A 23,819-nucleotide genomic window follows, 5' to 3' on the forward strand; every position below is an offset into this window, starting at 1 on the left:
ATTTCTGTCGTGCTGGACTCCTGGCCCTCTTACGTTTTAGAGAAAAGTTCACATGATATCCCTCACCTTGTCACCGAGTTATAAAATCGTCCTGAACCGAAAAACCAGATATATGGCAGCTCTCAACTTTACAAAACCGGGCCACTCTAGGTTCTTACACACTATTGACCCCTAATTTTGTCCGACATGCATAATGACTAAGTCAACGTGGGACCCACATGTCAATGACACAAACTTTCATCCTTCTATCCCTGTTGCTCTCCCCCTATTCTCACTCAGGCCGGTGGAGGTGCGTTGGTCCGCGCATGGAGGCCGACGGGATAAGGGGTCTTCGCGGTGAAGAACACTGAGGCCGGCGGTTGAGAAAGAAGGAGCAGGACCCAGAGGAGGATGTCAAGGCCGGCGTCCTATCGGACGGAGTCAGCGAGGGTGATGGCCGTGCCATGGGTAGCTCGAGGAGGGGCCCAACCCTCTAGTTGGCGACAAGGCAGGCGGAGCACCGGGAGTGGTGGTGAAAGACGAGGCTGACGGTGGTCAGTGGAAGTAGCTTGGGGCAAGGTGCCCATCCCCCTTGCGGCAATGGAGTCTATGGAATCTGGAGCCAGCAGAGGGCACCCTGGCAGCGACCCGCGAGCACCGCTCACGGAGAAGGTCAGGCAAGGGCGCCGTCAATGAGAGGTTAGTAGAGCCGGAGCAGAGGGGGCGGAGATCTGGGAGGGAAAGGAGAGCAGCCCGATGACACTGACGAAGAGCCCTTCGTTGTCGTTGATGCAGCCAGTGGTGACATTGGAGACTGGCACAGAGTCGACATGCCACCTGTTTTTCTTGCCGAGCTTCCTCCACTCTCTCACTCTCTCTCTCTCTCTCTCTTTCTCTCTCCCCTCAAACTCTTCCCGCTGCAACTAGACTGCTGGCTGCCTCCAATTCCCAATGCCGTCGCAGCCGGGACCACCTCCCACCGCCGGCGAGATCACCCACAACCGCCGGAGCCGTGCCTCCTCCTCTACCTTTCCTCCCTGCCTGATGCAACAAAGAGAGGAAGATGCCACCTGGGACGAAGACCTTGCCAAAGGAGCCATATTTGGTGGACATGACTTTAAATTATAGATGGGGTGGAGAACAGAGATATTCACCCGATAAGAGCAATCGAACACAACACATATCGTATTTATAGTTCAATCGCATAACTGTCTCGATCATTGTTTGTAGCGTGTGTGCATTGTGAAGAAATAGACTAATCTGTTGGATGTTCACACCTTGTTATACCTAATTTTGATAGCCCATAACTACTATAAGGTGTAGGGGGTCTTGGGGGTCTAGGGCGACGCTGGTTGTAGCTGGGTCGGTCGACACACCCTACTTAATGGGTAGGTCTGCCCCTGCGTGGGTGCCACGTCAGCCAAAATCGGGGGACAATATTGTCAAGGGATCTCGTTTTGCACTGGTTTTGGAAGTTGGAAGTTGGGGGATACGCGTTCAGGAACAATTTTGTAACTCGGGGATGTGACGAGGGAGCTCGAGTGAACTTTTTCCTCCGTTTACCCAAGCTTTTGTGCCGGCCATTTGCCCATTTTCGCTCAATCTGCTACTGACTTGGTCACAAATTACACTCTGTAATGGAAACTTTCTTTTAAGCTAACGGTCCAGAGCAATCTGCATGCTACAGCACTTGCGAGCTGTGTCTCTATACCGCAGTAATTTCTCAGATAAGCAGATTTTTGGAACCCCAATATACAGTGATGTGTCCTGTGCTTCTGTAGGTGATTCTGTAGCATTGGACTCGTGTGGCCAAGCTCTTGACCACTTATCACAAAATGACAATATATACAGTTTCAAGTTCCCACACGAAACAAAAAACAAGCAACAAGCCAACTACACTAGCGATGCCAAGCTCTGCTTAGGCCCTTCTACCTGGGAGACAATTGTGTCACTGTTTGAGAATAACCAGAGCTTCCATCGGAGAAAGATGCTGCTGGAATGTGAACTACAGGAGCCGGCAGAGTGGTAATAGCATCGCTATTAAGTAAAACCATGACATCCGCCATTGTTGGACGATCTATAGGGTTCTGCTGGACACACAGGAGACCAATGTTAACACATTTTAGCACCTCGCCTTCAGGGTAGTTTCTTCCCAAGGAGTGATCTATGATCTCCTTAATGTTTCCCTCTGCCCAGTGCCTCCATACCTAGTATTAGATACATAAATATCTTCAGTAATCAGTATGCATGGTTATATGTTAGAAAGTACTAAAAGTGCAAGTAGCAATTAATGGTGCATTAGTCTTGGTGAATTAGCAAAATATATACTCCCTCTTTTATTAATAAATAATATTGTTAACTTTTGACATAATGTTTGATTATTCGTCCTATTTAATTATATAAATATCATTTGTTCTGTTGTGACATGTTTTATCATTAAAAAAGCTTTACGTAAGACTTATACTTCAGCATATTTACACTAAGTTTTTGGATAAGACGAATGATCAAACGTTATTCTAAATGTTAACGGTGTCATCTATTTAGAAAATGGAGGTAGTATATACTTACTATGCTTATTATATCTTCGTTTGGCTCAAAGAAATATGGCCCGTTGTTCCTTCTCCGGCCTGTCACGATCTCTATAACGAGAATGCCGAAGCTGAACACATCTGATTTCGTGGAGTACTGCCCATGCGTCACGTACTCAGGAGACATGTACCCACTGCATCAACATCCAACAAGAATAATCACATGGTTAGAATGAGAATTGCATAGTTAATTATTTTATTACATATATATTTATGAACTAATTACAATGTCCCAACGATGCGGTTCGTAATCTCTCAAGTCTGGTCTTGTCCGAAGAGCCTAGCAAGTCCAAAGTCCCTAATCTTTGGGTTTATGTCTGCGTCCAGCAAGACGTTGCTCGCCTTCATGTCTCGGTGTACGATCTTTTTCTGGGAGTCCTGATGGAGATATTGAAGGTCCCGAGCAATGCCTTCAATGATCCTAAATCGTGTAGTCCAATCTAGCTGTCTCCTTTTCTCTTCATCTAATTAGCATGAATCATGGTCATTGCAGAAACATGAAAAGATGGTAACATATCTAAATTCAGGGGTGATATCAGTAGTACCAAAAAGAAAGGTGTCGAGACTTTTGTTGGGCATGTACTCGTAGACAAGCATCCTCTCTCCCTCTTCTAGGCAAAACCCCACAAGCCGCACAAGATTCTTGTGATAGAAGTTTGGCCACCAAAACTAGCTCGTTTTTCACCTCTTCCAACCCTTGGTTTGATCCCTTTGCTAGCCTCTTCATTGCTACGTCTTGTCCGAAAAGAAGTCCCTGAATAATTTGGTGTAATACCTTCTTACATGGAGATATGGATAGAAAAAATGAATTTGGAATGGCTTAAAAGCCTGGTGCTGGTGCTGCAACTAATTTATGCAACATTAAGCCATCTTGAATGATATTTGCCAAATAGTATGAATCAATTAAGTTATCAAAGTAACAATTAATGATTAGTACACTCATAGTAAATGGTTATCATTTCATACTTTTACCATGCTTAATTCGCCCCGTGAAATCAAAAATTATTTCCTCAAAAGAACACATCAATGATTCAAAAGTTACACGTAAAAGGCTACTTCCATACCTTATAAACAGCACCGAATCCCCCTTCGCCGAGTTTCATGCTTTCGTTGAAATTATCCGTTGCCTCTTGCAATGATGCCAGAGATAGCAAGGTTGACTTGACACTTTCGAAGTCCTCAGCTGCATCAGCTGGCAAATTTTCATGAATTTGATGAACTGTTAATGAATACGGATGATTAACAATGTATAGTGGAATTTGATAAGAATTTTATGCCAATGATGAGGAGGATCACTCATGTCCGGTGAAATGCTCTGCTTTCCCTCGTATTCTCTTCTTGCGCATATTCCACAAGAGGATGGAAACTGCAGCTACAATTGCAACTGCCACTATCGGCAAGACGATTTCCAGAATTTTGTTTGCTGAATTATTCTTGACTGCATTTTGGAGGGAAAATAATCAGTTCAAGTATTCAAAACAGAGAACCTGTTTTCTTGTCTGAGCAGCTGTTTATCGAGCTACCAGCTGCTCAATGAACAAAATTGACTTTCTCCTCGTGTGCCAATTTATGATTTTTCTAAGACTCAATGAAAACAATGAGCTATGAAGATAGTCATCGTTAATTGACATATACTAATATATATATATACGTGACATGATGTAATACAGCATTTGCTCTGCTAAACTATGGGTGTTGACTATCTGCGGTGATTATCTGACATAACACTGACGAGTAACAAAAGTCAGACTTATCGGTTCAAAAGTAATCCGGTATAACATAAACAATGCAGAAATTCATGAGCCATAAAATGTATAATGACTTATATTTTCTCATATTTGCAGTAGATTTGAACACGACAAATGTTCAAATATCATGTATAAAAATTAACGGTATCATATATTCCCTTCGTCCCTAAATATTTGACGCCGTTGTCTTTTTAAATATATTTGGCCGTTCGTCTTATCCAAAAGTTACTTTTGTGAAATATGTAAAACTATATGTAATGATAGGAAAAGAATTAATAATTACTTAAATTTTTTGAATAAGACGAACGATCAAACATGTTTAAAAAAGTCAACATCGTTAAATATTTAGAGACAGAAGGAGTATTTGAAAATGGAGGGAGTATATGTTATCAAAACGACGCATGGTGTGCGGTATTGTCACCTCCCGTAGTGCCCGGCGCAGCATCCGGCAACGCCGCCGCCGGCGAGAGGCTGTCGGCCCACAGGTTCAGCATCGGGGCTCCGGTGTAGAACTTGTCCTGGGTTACCTCCGACCTCAAGCTGCACCTCGTGCCAACGATCCTCGCCCCCACCGTGGTCCGCGGGAACGTCTTCCACCACCTGGCAACGAGGTCCTTGAGGTCAGTGGCGGATCCAGAAAATCGATTCGTTGGTATCATAACATGTCTATCGGTATTATAGTGTGCTAATTTTGCTTAGATTATGGTGTTATAACATAGAGCAATTTTACGGTCCTTGAGAAGGTACCATGAGGTATTATTTTTTCTATTGTAAATTTCATACCTAAATATTACGAGTTACCATAAGGTACTAAAATTTACACTAAAATTTTGGTACCTCATGGTACCTCCTCAAGAACCGTAGAATTGCTCTATAACATATGGATAAGCAATTTTGCTATAGGTTTTGCCGAAAGTCGTCGGTGTTGACACCGGTCCTAGTACTGTAGATCGATCCACCCTTGCTCGAGGCAGCTCCGGCGACAGGTCTGGCGTGCACTGCGCCGCCGAGTAGATGTTCGGGAACCTAGGTCGACGCCCACCCGCTGCCCCGTGGCGAACAGCCTCGTGGTGTTTACCGCCGCATGCAGCAGGGTAGCACTGAGGAGGTCCGTGACACCGGATGTGGGGTCTGAGCAAATTAGAGCTAGATAAAGCTACAGTTCCCATCCCATCTACATATGATAAAAAAATTTAGTGAGGTTTTCATGTGGGCTCTCGTAGTCTTCACGTCAGTAATGGAGACTCGAGACCCCGCCGCCCCATGCTGGATCCACCCCAGGATGACGGTGCGGTCGTAGCCGGCGACGTTGGCGGTGGTAACGTTATCGCTGAGCGGCGCCTGGCCGGAGTTGTTGGCGGAGGCGAGGAAGTCGCCGGCCGCGCCGCCGCGGAGAAGCAGGCGTAGCACTGGTTGTAGACGAGGATGGCGTCCCAGGTGCGGTTGCACGCCGGGGCGACGTCCTGGCCGGCCCTGGCCGGTGCCGCAGTCGTAGCAGTCGGAGGAGCTCACGTCGCCGCGGCAGAGGATGAGGCCGTAGACGGCGTCCGGGGCGGCGCCGAGCGCGCCGGCGGCGAAGAGGGTGGGCGACGTGGAGGCGTTCTGCTGGAGGGCGGCGATGAGGCTCTGGAGGTTGGTGTCGTAGGTGCTGTTCGCCGTGTACGTGCCGCCGCCGCGGCGGCCGCAGAGCTGCCACGGCTGGCCGGCGGCGAGCGGGAGCGCGGCCGCCGCGAAGAGGAGAACGGCGAGCGTGGAGCGCCGCCGCATGGCGCCCGTGGACGCAGCTGTCACAGTCAGCAGGATGCACATTGGGATGGAAGCTAGCAAAAGAGGATAGAATTTTCGCGCGGCATTGAAATGTTTTTTTCTCGTGCACGTACGTACGATGGTGTTGGCAAGTTGCCATGGCGATAGCCAACAGAGACTGAGGTCACTACACAACGTTAGGCAGATGTTTATGAGAAACGCGTAGGAGTCTTTCGGCTAGCTTGACAAGACAATAAGGTAGACTATTTAAATTCGAAGTCTTTTCTCTTTTAATTATTTAATATTAGGTCATTTTCTAATATTCGAGTTTTTTTTAGGGCAGATGCTTACGTCGTGAAGTACGTTCATTCAGGGGGGGACGTTTCATCGATCATTCGTTGTCGAAAATAAAGGTGAGCGGAAACCACCACACAGCAGCTGTTTCAACATGCGAGTACTAGTAGTTAGCACGCACTTGATCGATTGGAACACTTGACCCGTTTTTAACTCGAAATAATCGAATGGTTGGTCGTGGAGTGCGTGCACCTGGCGCCCCCGTGGAAAAAACCAGCCGCGCGGTAGCTGCAACAACTTGAATGGATGGTCAGATGGATATCCATTACTCCTACGCTAAAAGTATCTTATGAGAAACAAATTAATTGAAGTCAAAAGTGAAAAAGAAAGTGGCATACTACTGGTTTTCCTCGAATCTCCATGTTTATAATTTAACTTTACTATTCTTGATTACAAACTGAGAATAGATACCCCTCCGTATTTTAATGTATGACGCCGTTGATTTTTCGACCAACGTTTGACCATTCGTTTTATTTAAAATTTTGTGTAAATATGAAAATATTTATGTCATGTTTAAAGAACATTTGATGACGAATTAAGTCATAATAAAATAAGTGATAATTACATAAATTTTTTGAATAAGACGAATGGTCAAACGTCGTAAAAAGGTCAACGGCGTCATACACTAAAATATGGAGGTAGTACGATTTCAACAGAATACAAAACAAGCGGCAACGAGCAATGCCAACTCTGTTTTAGCCCCTGCTATCTAGGAGACAACTGTGTAACGGTTTGAGAGTAACCAGAGTTCCCCTCGATGGAAATTGTTGGGCTATGGGTTGCAAAAGCCGGCAGAGTGCTGGTAGCATCGCTGTTAAGCAAAACCATGACATCTGCCATTGTAGGCCGATCTACAGGGTTTTGCTGCACGCACAGGAGACCGATGTTTACACATTTCAGCAGCTCGGCTTCAGGGTAGTTTCTTCCCAAGGAGTGGTCAATCATCTCTACAATATTTCCCTCTTCCCAGTGCCTCCGTACCTAGAATCAGTTACATATTGTGAGTTATATGTTAATGTTGCAGATCATATATTGCATGGTTATCTTCAAATGCAAATATTAAAATGTAAGCAGTATCAATATATTTGTCTATGAGTTAGCAGGATACTCACTATGCTTATTAAATCTTCGTTCTGTTCTAAGAAATGGGGGCCGCTGTTTCTCCGGCCTGTCACGATCTCTATGACGAGAATGCCAAAGCTAAACACGTCTGACTTTGTAGAGTACTGCCCACGGATCACGTATTCAGGAGACATGTACCCACTGCATGCAACAACAAGAAAAAAATGTACATGTTAGTTTGTTAGCTACATATAAGCACAAACAGATAAAGTGTTTGACTTCATTACAATGTTCCAACGATGTGATTGGTGACATCTCTAGTCTGATCCTGCCCAAAGAGCCTAGCGAGGCCGAAGTCGCCGATCTTTGGGCTCATGTCTGCATCTAGCAAGACGTTGCTCGCCTTCATGTCACGGTGAACGATCTTCTTCTGTGAGTCCTGGTGAAGATATTGTAGTCCTCTAGCAATGCCTTCTATGATCTTGAATCGTGTTACCCAATCAAGTTGTTTGCTTTGCTCCGAGTCTAATTGGCACGCGATGAAGAGATTATTATAATTATTGCATGTCAGCAAATGAAAAGGGTATATATGTAGATTAAAAGGTGATTATAATTGTACCAAAAAGAAATATGTCAAGGCTTTTATTCGGCATATACTCGTAGACAAGCAACCTCTCTCCCTCCTCTAGGCAAAACCCCACAAGACGAACAAGATTCTTGTGATGCAGTTTGGCCACTAGAACTAGCTCGTTCTTAAGCTCTTCTAGCCCTTGGTTTGAACCCTTTGCCAACCTCTTCACGGCTACTTCTTGTCCAAAAAGAAGTCCCTGAATAATTGTTAGTTTATTAGCTAATTTACTTCATACATGGAGATATGGACAGAAATGGTGAATTTTGTAATGACTTAAGACTCTAACATGCATATGCAACTAATTTACAATATTTGGTTTTTCCAATAAAGCCAGATCAAAGATCTTTTGTAAAAATAAACTATAACAAATTAGCAATGGAGTACTAGTGCGCTCATGAATCAAGAAATATTTAGAATTTCATATTTTGACCGTTCTCGATTCACTTCAAATCAATAATTCTTTTCTAAAAGGAAATCAGCAATTGTTCAAAAGTTACCCGTGAAGGCTACTACTCTCCCGTTCCAAAATATAAAGGATTTTAGGTGGATGTGACATATCTTAGCCTGTTCAGATTCGTAGTACTGGGATGTGTCACATCCACTCAGATTTCTTATATTTTGGGATGGAGTGAGTACCATTTACCTTATAAACTGCACCAAATCCCCCTTCACCGAGTTTCTTGCTTTCGTGGAAGTTATCTGTTGCTACTTGCAATGACGCTAGAGTTATCAGGGTCGACTTGACACTTTCAAGGTCCTCAGATGCGTCAACTGGAAAATTTACATGAATTCGATATAGTTATTGATATTCGAATGTTGAATGGAATTTTTGAAGAATTCTACGCTAAATTTTGTAGAGGACTCACGTTCAGAGAAATGTTCTGCTTTTCTTGATCTTCTTTTCCTACGCACATTCCATATACAAAAGGAAGTTGCAGCTACGATTGCAACGGCCACTATCGGCACGACGATTACCAGAACTTTGCTTGCTGAATTATTCTTACCTACACCTTTGCATAGAAAATGATCAGTTCAAGTATCCAAAGTACTGTACCTTTTCTTCTATGTAGCACCTGATTACAACAACACAGTGCTAGCTGCTGCTCAACAAACAAAATATAACTGTGAATGCACGTTAACTATTTTCAATTTAATTTTTTCTTTTTATTGTAGAGGTCGAAGTTAACCTTTTATATTTATGGAGTGATATATTTCGTATTAATTTATATTGTCGATTTTTGTCAAAACTTCTAATAGATTATTTAGATGGCATATGTAAGGAACGAGCGGATATCTCCTCGAGGGTTGAAAATCTATCTCCAACTCCAACTAAACATGTTGTATGCTCACCAGCTCCCGTCGTAGCCGCCGGCGCCGGCCCTTGCGGCGGCGCGAGTTCGTCGGCCCGCAGCACCACCATCGGCTGGCCGGTGTAGAACGTGCCCTGGTTCAGCTCCGACCTCAGGTTACACCGCGTGCCGGCGATCCTCGCCCCCTCCACGTTCACCGGGAACGTGTCCCACCACTGCCCCACGAGGCCGTCGAGGCAGCTCCGGCACAGCGGCCGCGACAGCGCCGGCGAGCACTGCGCCATGGAGTAGATGTCGCTGAACCCCGGGTCGCTCCCCACCCGCTGCCCCGTCGCGAACATCCTCGTCGAGTTCTCCACCGCGTACCGCACGGTGGCGTTCAGGAGGCTGACCACCGCGGCGTCGTACGCCCTGACGTCGGCGGCGCGGGTGATGTTGGTGGAGCTCATGAGGGGCACCTCGCCGGAGTTGTTGGTGGTGGCGGCGAGGAAGTCGGCGTCGGAGACGCGGACGTAGCACTGGTTGTAGACGAGGGCGGCGTCCCTGGTGCGGTTGCAGACTCGCCCCACGTCCTGGCCGGCCCTGGTGCCGCAGTCGTTGCAGTCGGAGGTGCTCAGGTCGCCGCGGCAGAGCATGACGCCGTAGACGGCGTCGCGGCCGCCGGAGCCGACGACGCCGGAGGCGTAGAGGGTGGGCGAGGAGGAGGCGTTCCCCTGGAGGGCGCTGATGAGGTCCAGGAGGTTGGTTTCGTAGGTGCTGTTCGCCGCGTACGTGCCACCGGTAGTGCCGCACCTCGGCCACGGCTGGCCGGCGGCGAGCGGCAGCGCGACCGCCGCGAGGAGGATGGCGTGGACGAGCGACGAGCGCCGCCGCATGGCGCCGGCCGGTCAGAGCAGGTTAGCAGAGGCAGTGGTGGGACGGTGGAAAGCTAGTAAGCTCGATCGATGGATCGATCGATCGATGAGTAGAAGAAATGGCACAGCATTCGTTTTGTGTTTTCGAGCTGGAATGCCTATCATTTTGGATGTGACAGCTCTTGCAAGTGGCCAACTTGGCATGCGATGGCCCCTCCACAGGTCAAACTGAATTCACTGAACCCCGTTACTTACTGGATGCGGAGAGCATCTCCAACAGTCTCTTCAAGTCTAACTCTCTAAATGTCTATTTGGCTAACTCTTCATCTAATATGGCAAGTCAAACTCATTGTTTACTCCAACAGCCTCTCCATTCACCCTCTCTTTTTTGAGCCTATGACAGTGGGACCCATACGTCAGTCTCTACAACGCATTCTTCCTGTCATCTTTCTCCCTCCTTTCTCCCAGGCCCCCTCCGCCCCATCCGCATCCACCGTCGCCGCTCTGACTCCTCCCCATCCGCCGCCGCCGCCACCGCCACTCGGGCTCCATCCCCATCCACTGCTGTGATGCCGCCATCCGCCATCGGCGCTCGGGCTTCGCCCCCATCCGTCGCCGCCATCCACCGCCAGCCGCCACTCAGGATCTGTCCCCATCCACTGCCGCCATCATCCGCCGCCGCTCTGGTTGCGCCCCATACGCCACCACTGCCACTCGGGCTCTGTCCCCATCCACTGCCGCGGGCCGCCATCAGCCGCCGGCGCTCGGGCTCCGACCCCATCTGTCGCCACCATCCGCCGCCACCGTTCGGGCTCCGTCCCTATCCACCGCCACCATCCGCCGTCGCCGCTCGGGCTCTTTGCCCATCCGTCGCCGCTCGACGGCGATGGACGACGAAGACCACGACGACGACGGCGGCGAGAGGGGAGAGGCCAGCACCATGCAGCCGTCGCCGGCGGTAGCGGCACCGATTGCGTGAGAGCCAGCTCGAGCAGGTAGTACGAGGTGAGAGAGAAGCATCTCCAACATGGGGCCCACGAATGGAAGGCAATTTGGGCTGGCCAAATTTGGCCATTGAGGGGAGGTGTTTGGCCAGTCATTTAGGTTAGCCATTCTAGTAGAGAGGCTGTTGGAGTGGGATTTTTGGTTAAAATGGCTAAATTTTAACTTGGGGAGTCTCTTGGAGATGCTCTAAATTCCGTGAACGTCCCCTCGTTGTTTACATATCAATCTAAAGTAAATAGTTATTAAAAATATTTTTAAAAAAATTAACAACATAAATTAATATGAAATATATCACTCCACAAACATATAAGACCAAATTCAACTTCTACAAGTTAAAAAAAACTAAAAATAACTATCGTACATTCGCAGCTATATTTGTTACTGTATTTTTGTTATAATTTATAGAAGTTGAATTTGAACTTGCATGTCTGTGGAGCTTGTGGAGTGATATATTTCATATTAATCTATGTTACCAAATATTTTTAAAATTTTTGATAACTATTTAGATGACATACACAAAATGAAATCACTTTCGCTTACTTGTCAAAACCCACGTGCATGCATGGACGCAGTTGATATGATAGATAACAGTTGCTGAAAGGAAAAGGGGAATGGAAATAAACAAAGCTGATCGTGATTAGTCTCAAGGGAAACCTCCCCGTAGCCGCTGTTTCGACATGTTTAAATAGCTCCTAAAAAAGTACGGAGTATTAAACAAAATACTTGTAGAACTCAATATATAATTAATAAAATTTAAGAGCAATGGATTATTGGTCACGGGAGTGTTTGCACCTTCGCGCGGTCGGGCCCCATGAAAAAGTCAGCCGCGCGGCAACTTGCATGAAGAATATCGATCATATACTTCCCGAAAATCTACTGATCGGTCAACCGATCCCACGAAATTTTATCGAACGCTCAGACTGACCAGTGTAATACTCAAGATTTAAAATGTTTTTTCTCTCGTTAACTGCTTATCTGTTCTACAATCCGATTATATTATTAATATTGTATTATTATAATTAAATCTTTACAAAAAGATATCACATGATTATATTATGATAAAAAAATATGTTTCAAATTGTTAGAACTCAATGTTTTATACGTGATAGTGATATATTTCAATGTGTCTTCGGTGTGTTTCACAAAATTCCCAAAATTATCTACCACTACTCTCTCTTCTCTCTCCATCTTATCCATGCATGCACATGTGCATTCTAGTAAGCTTCAAAACGATTTTTCTCCTAAACTAATTATCCAATCTACAATCCGATTACACCGTTGTATTCGTTGTAATTAAATCTTTACAATAAGATATCACATGATTATATTTTAATCAAAGAAAAGCATATGTTTCAATCCGTTAATACTGGTTGTTTTATATGTGATAGCGGTATGTTTCAACGTATATCTTTACCAAGTTTCATATAACTTTTAAATGTTCCAATTGCTGGTTTTTTTCAGCATTATAACTTGATGTTTCGCTCGTTGGTCAATTGGAATCCTTGACCGTCCGATTTTTTTTGGCATCGTGCGTCCGATGGGTAGATTCTTTCTATACTTCCTCCGATCATATACTTCCTCCGTTTTTAATATATAGCGCCATCAATTTATTAATATACGTTTGATCATTCGTCTTTTCTAAAAAAACTACTCCTAAAAAATATATAATTATCATTTATTTCATTGTAACTTGATTTACCATCAAATATTCTTTAAACATGACTCAAATATTTTTATATTTATAATTTTTCTGAATAAAATAAATAATCCAATATAGATAAAAATTCAATGGTGTCGTATATTAGAAAAAGAAAGATAGTTGAAAGACCAAGAACGGCTATAGAGGGGGGGTGAATATAGCAATTTAAAACTTGTCCCCAAAAATCCTCATCAAGCCAGATTTCTCAAAATTCTTACTAGAACCGCGGCTATTAGAGAAGCCGGATCTAGAAAAGAAGAGAGATGGAATTCCCGAAACTAGAAGTGAGGTGAGGAGCAGATAACAAAACTCGTCATCGCAAAAATTCAAATCACAAGCGGAATTTAAATTGCGGAATTTAAAAGGCAAAGACAAAACGAAATGCTTCAAATCATTTCATTCATCAGTGTTGCAAAATAACCGCTCAATTAGGAGCAAACAAACACCTTCAGCGGAACATTAACACAAACTTAAAAATCTCTCGCACAAACACACTCCAAACTAATCCTAATACAAAAGCCTCTCGGGCAAACACACTCCAAACTCACACCGAAACTCTCTCACCGAGCATCTCAAAAGGATTACAAAAGGAGCAACCTCCACCCTTACATCCATCTCTCTATTTATAGCCTAAGACCTCCTAAGACATTGTCACAAATGCCCTTAGGGCGAAACCCTAACACATGTGTAATCTGGATCATCTGTTCTTCCTTACATTCGAAGGAAAGTGCCTTGATCGCTGCCACGTAAACGATCCGATCCGCATGCCTTGCACGATCCGCGTGCACTCCATCCGAGCCAATCAGCGTGCACCGATCCGCGTCGTGCTCATCCGAGCCAACGCACGCGCTCCACACGTCCTAGCCGAGCCGCTCCCGCGCGCGCTCGCGAAAAGTCGGAGGCACTCGCGCCTTTCTCCTGGCCGGGCCCGCATGCCAGCGAGCCAAGTGGCCGCTCTCACCAGATTCCCACACGCCTCCCGCGCATATGCCATCTCAATTTGGCGTGGGTCCCGCATCCCCACGTCTGCCTCCGAGTCGCGTGAAGAGAAGGACGCCGCGTGTCCCCAGATCCGTACGGATCCCGCGCTCGCGTCGTCTCCTTGGGCCACCGACGCCGTGTGCTGCCATGGGTCGGCTTGCTTCGACGCAGTGGGCCGTCGTCTTGGGCTGCTCGGCTTGGCCTCCCTGCCAGCCGGGTCATCCACTATCTTGGACCACGTGGAAGGGCTGGATTGGCCTCCCTGCCAATCAAGCCCATCAGTCCACATGCCATGTACACACATGCACAGCTCGCATGCTAGCTTGCTGCTCCTGATGACCAAGTCTTCCAACCAAGTGCATGCACGTGCACTTTCCTCATTGGCTGCATACTACAGTACCACGTGTACTGTAGCACTGCTTGCTCCTTTCCTCCGTCGGCTTTCTTCGCGAATCCCGGCGCTTGTACTTGACCTTGCGAAGCCCGTTGCAAAGACCTCTTCACATAGTGTTCGTTCACCGTGTGCAACTTTGTGTCCAATCTTGTCACCCGGCATCCTTGATCGTTCTGGACCTCAACTCCTCCCTGAGTCTAGTCCCGATCCGCCGTTGACCAAGATCGACTCCGATCACCTGCACACACATGAACCAAACAACCGTTGTCTTGGCACAGATGTCACAACCTGACCAATGTTAGTCCACGCACACACTTCTTGCACTTCTGTTACTTGTCAATTTTCCATCACAAAAGAACTATAACCACACATGGTTTTACAATAGTACTACCTTAGGGTGAATTAATTAGAGCAAAAAGAAAATAAAAGGATACTGGCACTCGTGCTGGTACGTATAAAACCGCTCCCTTTGCCGTACGTGGGAGTTAAGAAAAACTTCAAGGGTGTGCGTAACCACGTGCTAATTCAACCTATCAACTACAACCGCGTGCCCGCGTGCGCGTGTTGTTTACTCGCGGCCGCAGGCTACACCTATTTATACGAGTAGTTAGTAAACGTAGGCGCAACCTGGACCTAGCGGTGCTGATCACAGCGCTGCACCGCGGAGAGCGCAAACTACCAGCTGGGACTCTCAACATCTCTTCTGCACGTCCAACTAACTATAGTGTCTTTCTTTATTTTAAAAAATATTCAATCCAATGTCAATATGTCATGGAGTAGAAACAATTGATAAATCAGTACTCCATCCGTTCCAAAATATAACAATTTTTAGCTCTCAGGATTTATCCCAAAATATAACAACTTCTCCATCAACATTATCTTCCCAACCAATTACAACCATTCATCATTCACTTTTCCCACCTATCTCTACTACTCATCCAATCACAACCCTCCACCATTCACTTCTAACTACTTTCTTAATAACCGTGTCTAACTCTAAAATTTCTTATATTCTGGAACGGATGGAGTAATACATTGTAACTTGGAGGCGAACAGGATGAAAAATTGTTGAACAAAGCAAAATAATACAATTGCAAGGAATAGGCATTTGCTCTTTACTGGGACAAAATGTTAGTTGTGTCAAACAGATATGGCCGTAGGGTCGAATATAAGAACCAAGCCCACTAGAGAAGGCTGAATGGTAGAAACACCAAAATCAAATCTTTTTGCGAAATTAAAAGATTACCCTCAAACTTGATGAAGTTACACCGGTCAGATCGCTGTGATGACGCCGCCAGTCAGACCGCCGGTCAATCTCCTTATCTGTTTGATGATGTTGTTGCTGCCGCCACGCTGGTCTAACCGTCCATTGTACTCCGGTTAGACCGTCGGAATCAAGAAAAACACAAAAGTATATTGACTATATATGCATCAATATGTGTTTACAAAGTGCATCCAAAACACTTCTCTCTCAACTCACGAATTAGAATTGAAGCCTTGAAGCAAAACCTAACTTTCTCTCCCAAAAATGATATATTCTAGCCTCGACTCCTTATCTATTTGGGGAATTGCAAATATACCACTACTTTCACCCCCTAACTTGAAACCAAAAATGATATCTTCTAGCGTCAACCCCTTATCTATTTGGGGAATTGCTAATATATATACCACTACTTTCACTCCCTAAATTAAAATAGCCATTAAAAAAGCGTGAACTGCAAATTTGCTACTGTTTTTGGTTTGTGTTGCTTCGGTTTGCCGCTGCCGTTTGGTTTAGTTCAAATAAGCGGACAAAAATAATTCATAAAAAAGAAAAAAACATGATAAGACAGATTGCCCTTAGCCAATATTGATCCCCTCACTGACCATGTCTTCCGATCAGTGCTCTTCACTCCACCGTGAGGAATCAGCTCCCCTCTCTCTCTCTAAGAACCCTAATCCCCAAATCCCCTCATCACATTCTCCACATCAAGAGCAAATCAACCAAAAAAATGGGTCCCCAAACACCCTCAGTAGCGCCGGTAGAGCAGTAGCGTGCAGTAGGCGGCAGGGGGTGGCGACGGCAAGGGACTAGTAGCTGTCGGTGGCGGCAAGAGCAACAGCCGGGCAGCGGCAGCAGCAAGGCAACAGCAGGAGAACTATGGAACGGTACATACTCCACATCAAAAATGCTTGCGACCCCCTAGCTACGTTTATTGAGTACCCCTCCATCCTAAAAAGAATCCAATCCTAGCTATGGGCATATATGTATCCAGGTTCGTAGTTAGGATTTGTCTTTTTCTGAACGGAGTAGTATGCGTTTATATGTAGGTTTTGAACTGATCCTTCTTGATCTACCAGCTAGAACATTCCTCTTTTTTTTTTCTCATGTTGTAGGAATGGTTCGGCTTGACAATTATTGTTAGAGTTGAATCTTATTTGACCATATCAGTTTTGGAGGGCAAATCAGTATGTAAGCTTTTTATGGCAAATATGATGTCAATCTTGTATTTTTCGTGTGCAGGGGCATTTTTGTCCTTATTTTTCTAGAAACCAGCTAGCCTTCTAACGGTGTTAGTCTAATTTGCCAATTACATTTTTCATAATGGCAAATCCATAATACTAGTTCAAATAAGTGACAAATATGCAATTGGCCCAATCTATTTATACCCATAACGTGGCTTCCCCCTAACCACGAATCCAACTAGAACTAGGACTTCTAATCACATAGGAAACATACGAAACAAGAGAAACAACATCCCCATACAACTCCACACTCTAATCTTTCCAAACTTGGTTTCCAACCCAAATTTGACTACTCTTTCTATACTTACACAACACCACGTGTATGACATATGGAAACTTTCATCTCCACGCGCATTGTTCTCTAACCTAGACATCCCGCATGATATCCTTGATTGTTTGGACCTCAACTTCTCCTAAGCCCAGTCCCAATCCATCACCGGCTATACTCCCATTGCCTCAAGCAATACTTGCACATGAACTAACAAAGAAATACCATATTTGAGTACAATTTCGCACTAACTTGACTGACATCAGCACACAAACAATATTACATACATATAGAAACCATCTAGAAGTCATAAACATGAAGCAATCTAGAAATTCCACAAAAACAACCTGAAACCGACTCCCTCACGGAGTCCGCCGGTCTGACCGGCAACCTAGTGCCACCCTGCACTGTGCACCCACGAAAACAATATTCACCATAATTTCCAAAACACTCACTTTTGACAATTTGTTCATCACATAGATTAAATCAACACCTTAATTTCACAATGGCAAGGGCTATCTGCTACGGATGGAACCCAAGCTTCAACACATAAAGAGGGGAGAAGGAATTGAGATGAAGAGCATGGAGCGAGCTGTCTGGCAGAATGAATGGGATAGGAATCTCCCAATGCGAGCACTTTTCATTAATCCTTTCTTAATATAAAGTTGATGTCCACTAACTCCTAAAACTCAACATGCAAGTGTACGACATCATCACTCACTAGCAATTATTATCTAGAGTATTTTAAAAATCATGCAAACATTACATATATTTACAATTTTATTGTATTATTAGAACTCAATATGCAAGCAATGTCAAATTATTATCTCCATATCATTTTCATATTATTTAAACATATATATTTACCATTTCTATAATGTACACTACTGGAGAGGGAGAGATTCCCTAGTGCCAAATGCACACAGCAACACTGGAAAAAAAACTCAGTAAATATGCTTCCCCAGTGACTCACCCGATAAACTTGGCTCGGGAGTGATTCAGAATTGCCGTGCATGCTTGGTGTGTGTTCTTAGTGCAAACTCTGCAACATCAAAAAAAATTAGTGAGTGCTTCTAGGAACTCGGTAACACTGTCACCGTGCCATCGAACAGGTTGAATGGAACTGAAAACAGGAAACGATAACAGAACGGAAAACGGCAGAGTTACATAGTGGCAGTAGAACACCCGGTAATTTTTTTCTTAGCTTATGGAGTGCACACGTTACCGTGTTTCTACATGCCACACCCAGCAAACTTTCAATCATTACGTAGTGCTCTTTGGAACTAGCACACTCGGTAAGAGCTGGAGATTTACGTAGTGCAGTCACCCGGCAATCTTACATTCCCATACAGTACCATTCCCGCATGTTCAATTTAACAAACCCAACATTCTAATATACAGGGGGCAATTTAATACACTTTTGCTAATTCATTTATATTATAGTTACAACAGAATACCATCATCCAAAGAACACAACACAATCAATCACACATAACAAAACAGAATGGATTTTGAAATACATCAACCGTCATTTCAAGTGAACAATCTGACAACATTGTAACCTTAAACTACCCAGCCAATCTCAAGGACAGCTAGAACTGAGCTGAGTGAATATTACTTCCTATGAGTACATCCTTGGGCAACCAAGAGGCCATGCATCAAGGAAAAAGGTTTAGATGAACGGTGTCCAAGCAGTTTGATAGCATCTCGGACAAATAACAATGGCCAGTTCGCTTGAATACCCTGAGGTTGCATTGAAGAGGTATGGATTAACTAGGTTCTCACAAAGCAATTGAGCAAGACAAAATCTATGGAAGTTGAAAGCAATAAGGAAATATGAACTGGTGATGTGTGCATGCTCTATTCATGATTGTCTAGGCTTGTTACAAAATTCATGTATAGCTACATTGATTAAAGAACTACGCCAAGAGGATGAAAAACGCTACCAGGACATATATACAATCTAGTTGGATAATTGACCTGGCCAAGAACATATAGTATTAATAATTAGATATGTGGTAGTAGATCAGTAGTTGAACTAAATGCTTTATTATACTGCTTGCAGTACATAGCACATTTAAATGCATATAATAGGGGTGTCAATTTAATCATGTACGCAATACTGAAGCATGGATTGAGTCATTCTTTTCAAGGGTTGTTTTTTAGCTTCAAGAACAGTGTAGTAAAGTGAAGGTGGCTAGCCAAGTGCTCATGATGAGGGGGAAAAGAGATTTCATACCGAGTAAATAAAAAATATGTTCAACAACAGAAAAGGACTTAGTACTAACCATGAAGCAGGTATATTTTTGTTATCGAAAGATTACTGCAGCACTAGTTGGTGACATGCCACTATTGGCTACCAGTCATGGTGATAAAACCTCTACTTGGACCTTTAGATGTACTCTGCTTCCTTGTTTTCCATGTGATTGGGAATAGCTTAGCTAGCCAAGTAGAGCTGAAGCCAGCCATAAAGAGCTAAATTTTTTTAAAAAATCTGTAGATTTTTTTTTTAAAAAAAATAGTCAACATAAAATGGAAAAAATACGCATCGATACTTTGTTATGGTATTCAGAAAGTAGTATATAGTGACCAATACTTAATTCTGGTATGTATTTATAGCGGTTACCTGGGCCAGAAGCTAGAACTAAAGTAGTGTAGGTCAAATTAATTATTGCAAAGACTAGCCCAAAAGTATTCATGCAGCAGGGAGCAATTGGACATAACACAGGGTAAATGACTTTACTAACACAACCTTATATTCAGCAATAAAAGAATCATCTAACAAGGGTCCACAATTTTCAAAGAAAGAAAACCGGCTGATAGGGAGAAGTAGTACTATAATTTGATCGAACTGCTCGTGTTCTGAACATGCTACAGGAATAGCTTAAAAAAAGGTTGTACAAAGAGATGTATCCTACTGTTAGACAAGCATTGTTCAATCAGCACTTATGAAAAATAAGAGTGAAATAACAAATTATACATGAAATTTAGGTAGGAAGTAATGTTCAATCAGCAGTTCAAAACCATCACCAAAACATAGTGCTGACATTGAGAGTAGGGACATATACATATACATGAATAAATAGTTACTTCTCTAACACACAACCCAAACTCATTCAAGTGAATTAAATGAAATTGGTTTACAGTAAGCACTCTATAATGTTTCATATTTAGATGGAGCAAGTACATCTGCATAAAATATTCATGCTCGAGCTCATTGTTCATTCAATTTCAATTGCAAGAAAAGCTCAGCTTGAACCAGTGAAATTCTGATGGCCTAGTGCTAGCTAGTGTTAACAGTGAAATTTGGTAAGCCCTAAAGTCATCATCGGCTGAAAATCACTATCGGCTGCAGCATCTCGGAATCAGCCGATGGGAGTTATCAAGTTGCCAATAGTCGAATTCCTGCTATATTCGGTTAAGGAAATCAATCTACTAAAGGAAGTTTATCCAGAAAAGTCCGAGTTCAAGAGAATGCGGCATGGCAAGTTATCTATTAATTAGGAATAGTTTGTTAGTTTCCTTTTATCTTTAGGAAAGTTTCTTTCTTGTCCAACAAGGACTTGTATTAACCCATGGGTATAAATATGTACACCCGGGGTCTATGTAATCTATCTTCACGATCAATACAATTCGGCGCATCGCCACCTTTTACCTTTTCTACTTTTATTTTATCGTCCGGCGGGACTTGGCACCTGACGCAGGGCTGCATCGGTGTTCGATCTCCGGCGAAGAGGTAAGTCCAATGTTCCACCGGCCCAAGCAATTGTATCGTCTACGTCGGCGTCGTTCAAGGCTGCATCAGTACATTCGACCTCTTGGATTGCTCTGGTTTGGATGATATATTTGCCTACCTATTTATCATATGTCTCTGTTAATCTAGTCTTAGCATATCAATTTAGCTCTATCGGCTGCTTCTCGTTTTAGGGTTTCTGCCGGTATCGGCTAAATCGCATTGCTAGATTAAATTAGCTTAGACATCTACCACCCTAAAACTCAATCAACGGCTTGATTGTCTAGATATTATGTTTCTTTTCATACTTAGTGTTGCATCAGTTAAGTTTGATCTACTAAGTCGTGCTTAGAACCATAATCTCTAGCCTGCTTTTTGATTGCCAATAAGGGTTCCATCGGGGTTTCAGCCGGTGAGTTATCTGGACGTTGCATCGGCTCATAAGGATTGCATATACATATAAGTTGGATCTAGCCAATGACACCAAAGGTTTCATTGATTTATCTAATCATTTGGATTTCATGACATCAGACCTCCAACCGATGTGTGCTTTAACCTTCGGATCAATGCTTATTCCATCATATCACAATTTGCCGATTGGTTTATACTGGATTATATTGTTATATTTTATTATCAACAGCCGATTGCCTTTATATCATCATCTACATTGGACATATAGCCGATTGCTTACACCCTATCGCTATCAGCTGGTATCGGCATCAGCTATTATCAGCATCGGCTGGAACTACTCCATCGGCTTGTCAGCCGATCGACTGTTTTGATCTACTATTTGCATATCTTGTCAGTTGCAGGATCAAACTGACTGGCACGCCCGCATCTCACCAACCTTTGGACCTGCACAGGAGCTAAGCAGATCTCCCAAGCCAGTGTGTTCGATTTTTTCGTCAACAGCTAGCTATACGCAAATAGAAATTAAAGTAGAACAATAACTCTATAAAAATCTCATGTATTGTTCTATAGAGAATTTTACCATCCAAACTGCTTTTTGTAATGCCCGAGAATGCATTGTCTGTAATGGTGTTCCAAGGGTGCAGTATGACAAGTTCAGAACTGTAAATTTAAGCACATTAACAGAAGGCCGCAACACCAAAATCATAGTTCACTGCAAAAGACTGCAAATTTTAAGTTATAATTCTAATCAGAAGGTTGTACAACCAGAAAATAAAATAAATTTAGCATATGAACAAGAAGTGCTTATTCTGGGTTCGGAGAAGGTAACAATGAAACCAATCCTGATTAACAAATTACATGATCATTTGAACGACCATAGCAGCCAGCCACCACCAATCAAGACTACTAAGAATTAGAATTGAGCAATAGGCCATGAATCCATGTTGGATATGTTAATTTTGACCATGCAGAGAAATTGAAGGAAAATCAATTTGCAGTGCAGCTTGAGAGAATAATCTCAGACCGCAACCTTCAGACAGAAATCCGCATACACAGTAATTAAGGTGAAGGAACTGGTCACCAAGTTCATATTGCAGGCAGTAGTATTAGGTTTTTTTTTTTTTTAAAAAAGACAATGAGTATGGTGAAAACTATATGAGCAAATAGCATTAGAGTGGACCACTGTGGCAACAAGCAAATACACAGATTAGCACATGTTGAACATGTACACTTACCAAGCAATCAAGCATCGGCTGCCAGAAGGGAGGACGTCGAGAGGCCGGGCCAGCAGTACGCACGAGCAGTGACTGGGATTCTCCAGTTCCAGAGGGTGGCGGCCGTGGCGCTGGTCAACTGGCATTCGGATCTAAAGCGTGCGAGCCGACTATTGGTGGCGATTCCTGGTGGAGTCCCAGACGCAGCCTCCACGGGGGTCGGCGCTTACCTGGTTGCAGGCTCCTCCGCGCCTTTCCGTCCATCGCTCATGGGCACGGCGCAGCCCTTATGCGCTCCCGCGATTCGCGAGCCCCAGACACACCCTCAGCCCACCAGCCAGCAAGCCGCCAACGCGCCTAACGCCGTCGGCCTTCGCCCGAGCCGAAGTCGGCGCATCCAGATCTAGCGGCGGTGTCGCACGGGGAGAGTGAAGACAGGCAGGGAGGAGGGATAGTGGAGTGGGGACTGGGGAGTGATGGAGCAGGCGGTGACTTATCTAAAAGTGAAGATGTGAAATTTGTATTCCACCGCGCCACCAGACACTGAAATATGTTTTGGAGGGAGAATTTTGTTTCCCTGGTGGTAGGGTACCAAATGCGTGAAAATTTGATTGGTTTTGGACTAAAACCATTGAACTTTTTGAAACTATAATTTGAATGCTGGCAGCTGGTTTGACCAAACCGAGGTGGAATAATTTGGACCAAATTCAACTGAAATCTGACTAGATTTTATTATATTAACAAAACGGATTTTCTATAAATGTGTTGTCATATTTCACATGAAAAAATAGTCAACATGTATTTACATTATAAGTCTCTAAATTATATAATTCAAAAGACATATTTAGTAGGTACCTTAATGTGGTCACCTAGGCCTCAATTCATTTTCTTAAGTAAATTTCACAAAACTATATATACTTTACCCAAATTATCGCACAGCAAAAAATTTACCCGGTATATAATAAAATTGCAGATTTGTCAGTGTTATGGATCAGGTGTATCTCCTATACTAGGATCAGTGTTACGTAATTTATTTTCCATAAACTCGGTCAAATCTAGAGACTTTGACTTAGGATAAAACTAAAACACCTTATATTTTTAAAAAATAGGGAGTATTATATTCATAATAGTTAAAAGGCTCCACGTGTGTCAGTCTGACTTAAGTGCGAACTAAAAGATCAATGGCATTCTTTGGACCGAAAGTCTATACCTATTTATATACCATTATATTGGCATCATTGCTTGGGTCGATTGTAATGTATTATATCTTCTATACTATCTCTGTCCAAAAGACTTCATCCTTCACCATGGCAGCAGGATCCAGGAGTAGAGTTGAC

General features: G+C 43.7%; 1 protein-coding gene, 1 long non-coding RNA gene and 1 pseudogene across 5 annotated transcripts; all 3 read right to left on the bottom strand.

The window, feature by feature from the left end:
* Nucleotides 1-1,767: 1,767 nt before the first annotated feature.
* Nucleotides 1,768-6,082, bottom strand: LOC127780286 (cysteine-rich receptor-like protein kinase 6; annotated as a pseudogene).
* An 884-nt stretch (nt 6,083-6,966) lies between these two features.
* LOC127779344 (cysteine-rich receptor-like protein kinase 6) lies at nt 6,967-10,420 on the bottom strand. Of its 2 annotated transcripts, none has more exons than XM_052306079.1 (7): nt 9,459-10,420; nt 8,975-9,112; nt 8,752-8,879; nt 8,097-8,304; nt 7,765-8,002; nt 7,528-7,678; nt 6,967-7,396 (listed from the first exon to the last, which is right to left on the bottom strand). In XM_052306079.1, the coding sequence occupies exons 1-7, from the start codon at nt 10,291-10,293 to the stop codon at nt 7,121-7,123; spliced, it is 1,974 nt and encodes a 657-aa protein (XP_052162039.1). In that variant the 5' UTR covers nt 10,294-10,420; the 3' UTR covers nt 6,967-7,120. The 2 variants fall into 2 exon arrangements, with proteins under 2 accessions (XP_052162039.1, XP_052162038.1); XM_052306078.1 differs by having other exon boundaries at nt 8,975-9,118.
* Nucleotides 10,421-13,358: 2,938 nt separating this feature from the next.
* Nucleotides 13,359-22,952, bottom strand: LOC127779348 (uncharacterized). 3 transcript variants are annotated; one of them, XR_008018650.1, is made up of 3 exons: nt 21,849-22,952; nt 18,098-18,166; nt 13,359-15,709 (listed from the first exon to the last, which is right to left on the bottom strand). It is a non-coding gene; the product is annotated as an uncharacterized LOC127779348 (long non-coding RNA). The 3 variants fall into 3 exon arrangements; XR_008018651.1 differs by having other exon boundaries at nt 13,359-17,334; XR_008018649.1 differs by having other exon boundaries at nt 13,359-18,166.
* Nucleotides 22,953-23,819: the final 867 nt, after the last annotated feature.

Source organism: Oryza glaberrima, chromosome 7 (assembly GCF_000147395.1).
Source record: "Oryza glaberrima chromosome 7, OglaRS2, whole genome shotgun sequence".
Taxonomy (NCBI): Eukaryota; Viridiplantae; Streptophyta; class Magnoliopsida; order Poales; family Poaceae; genus Oryza; species Oryza glaberrima.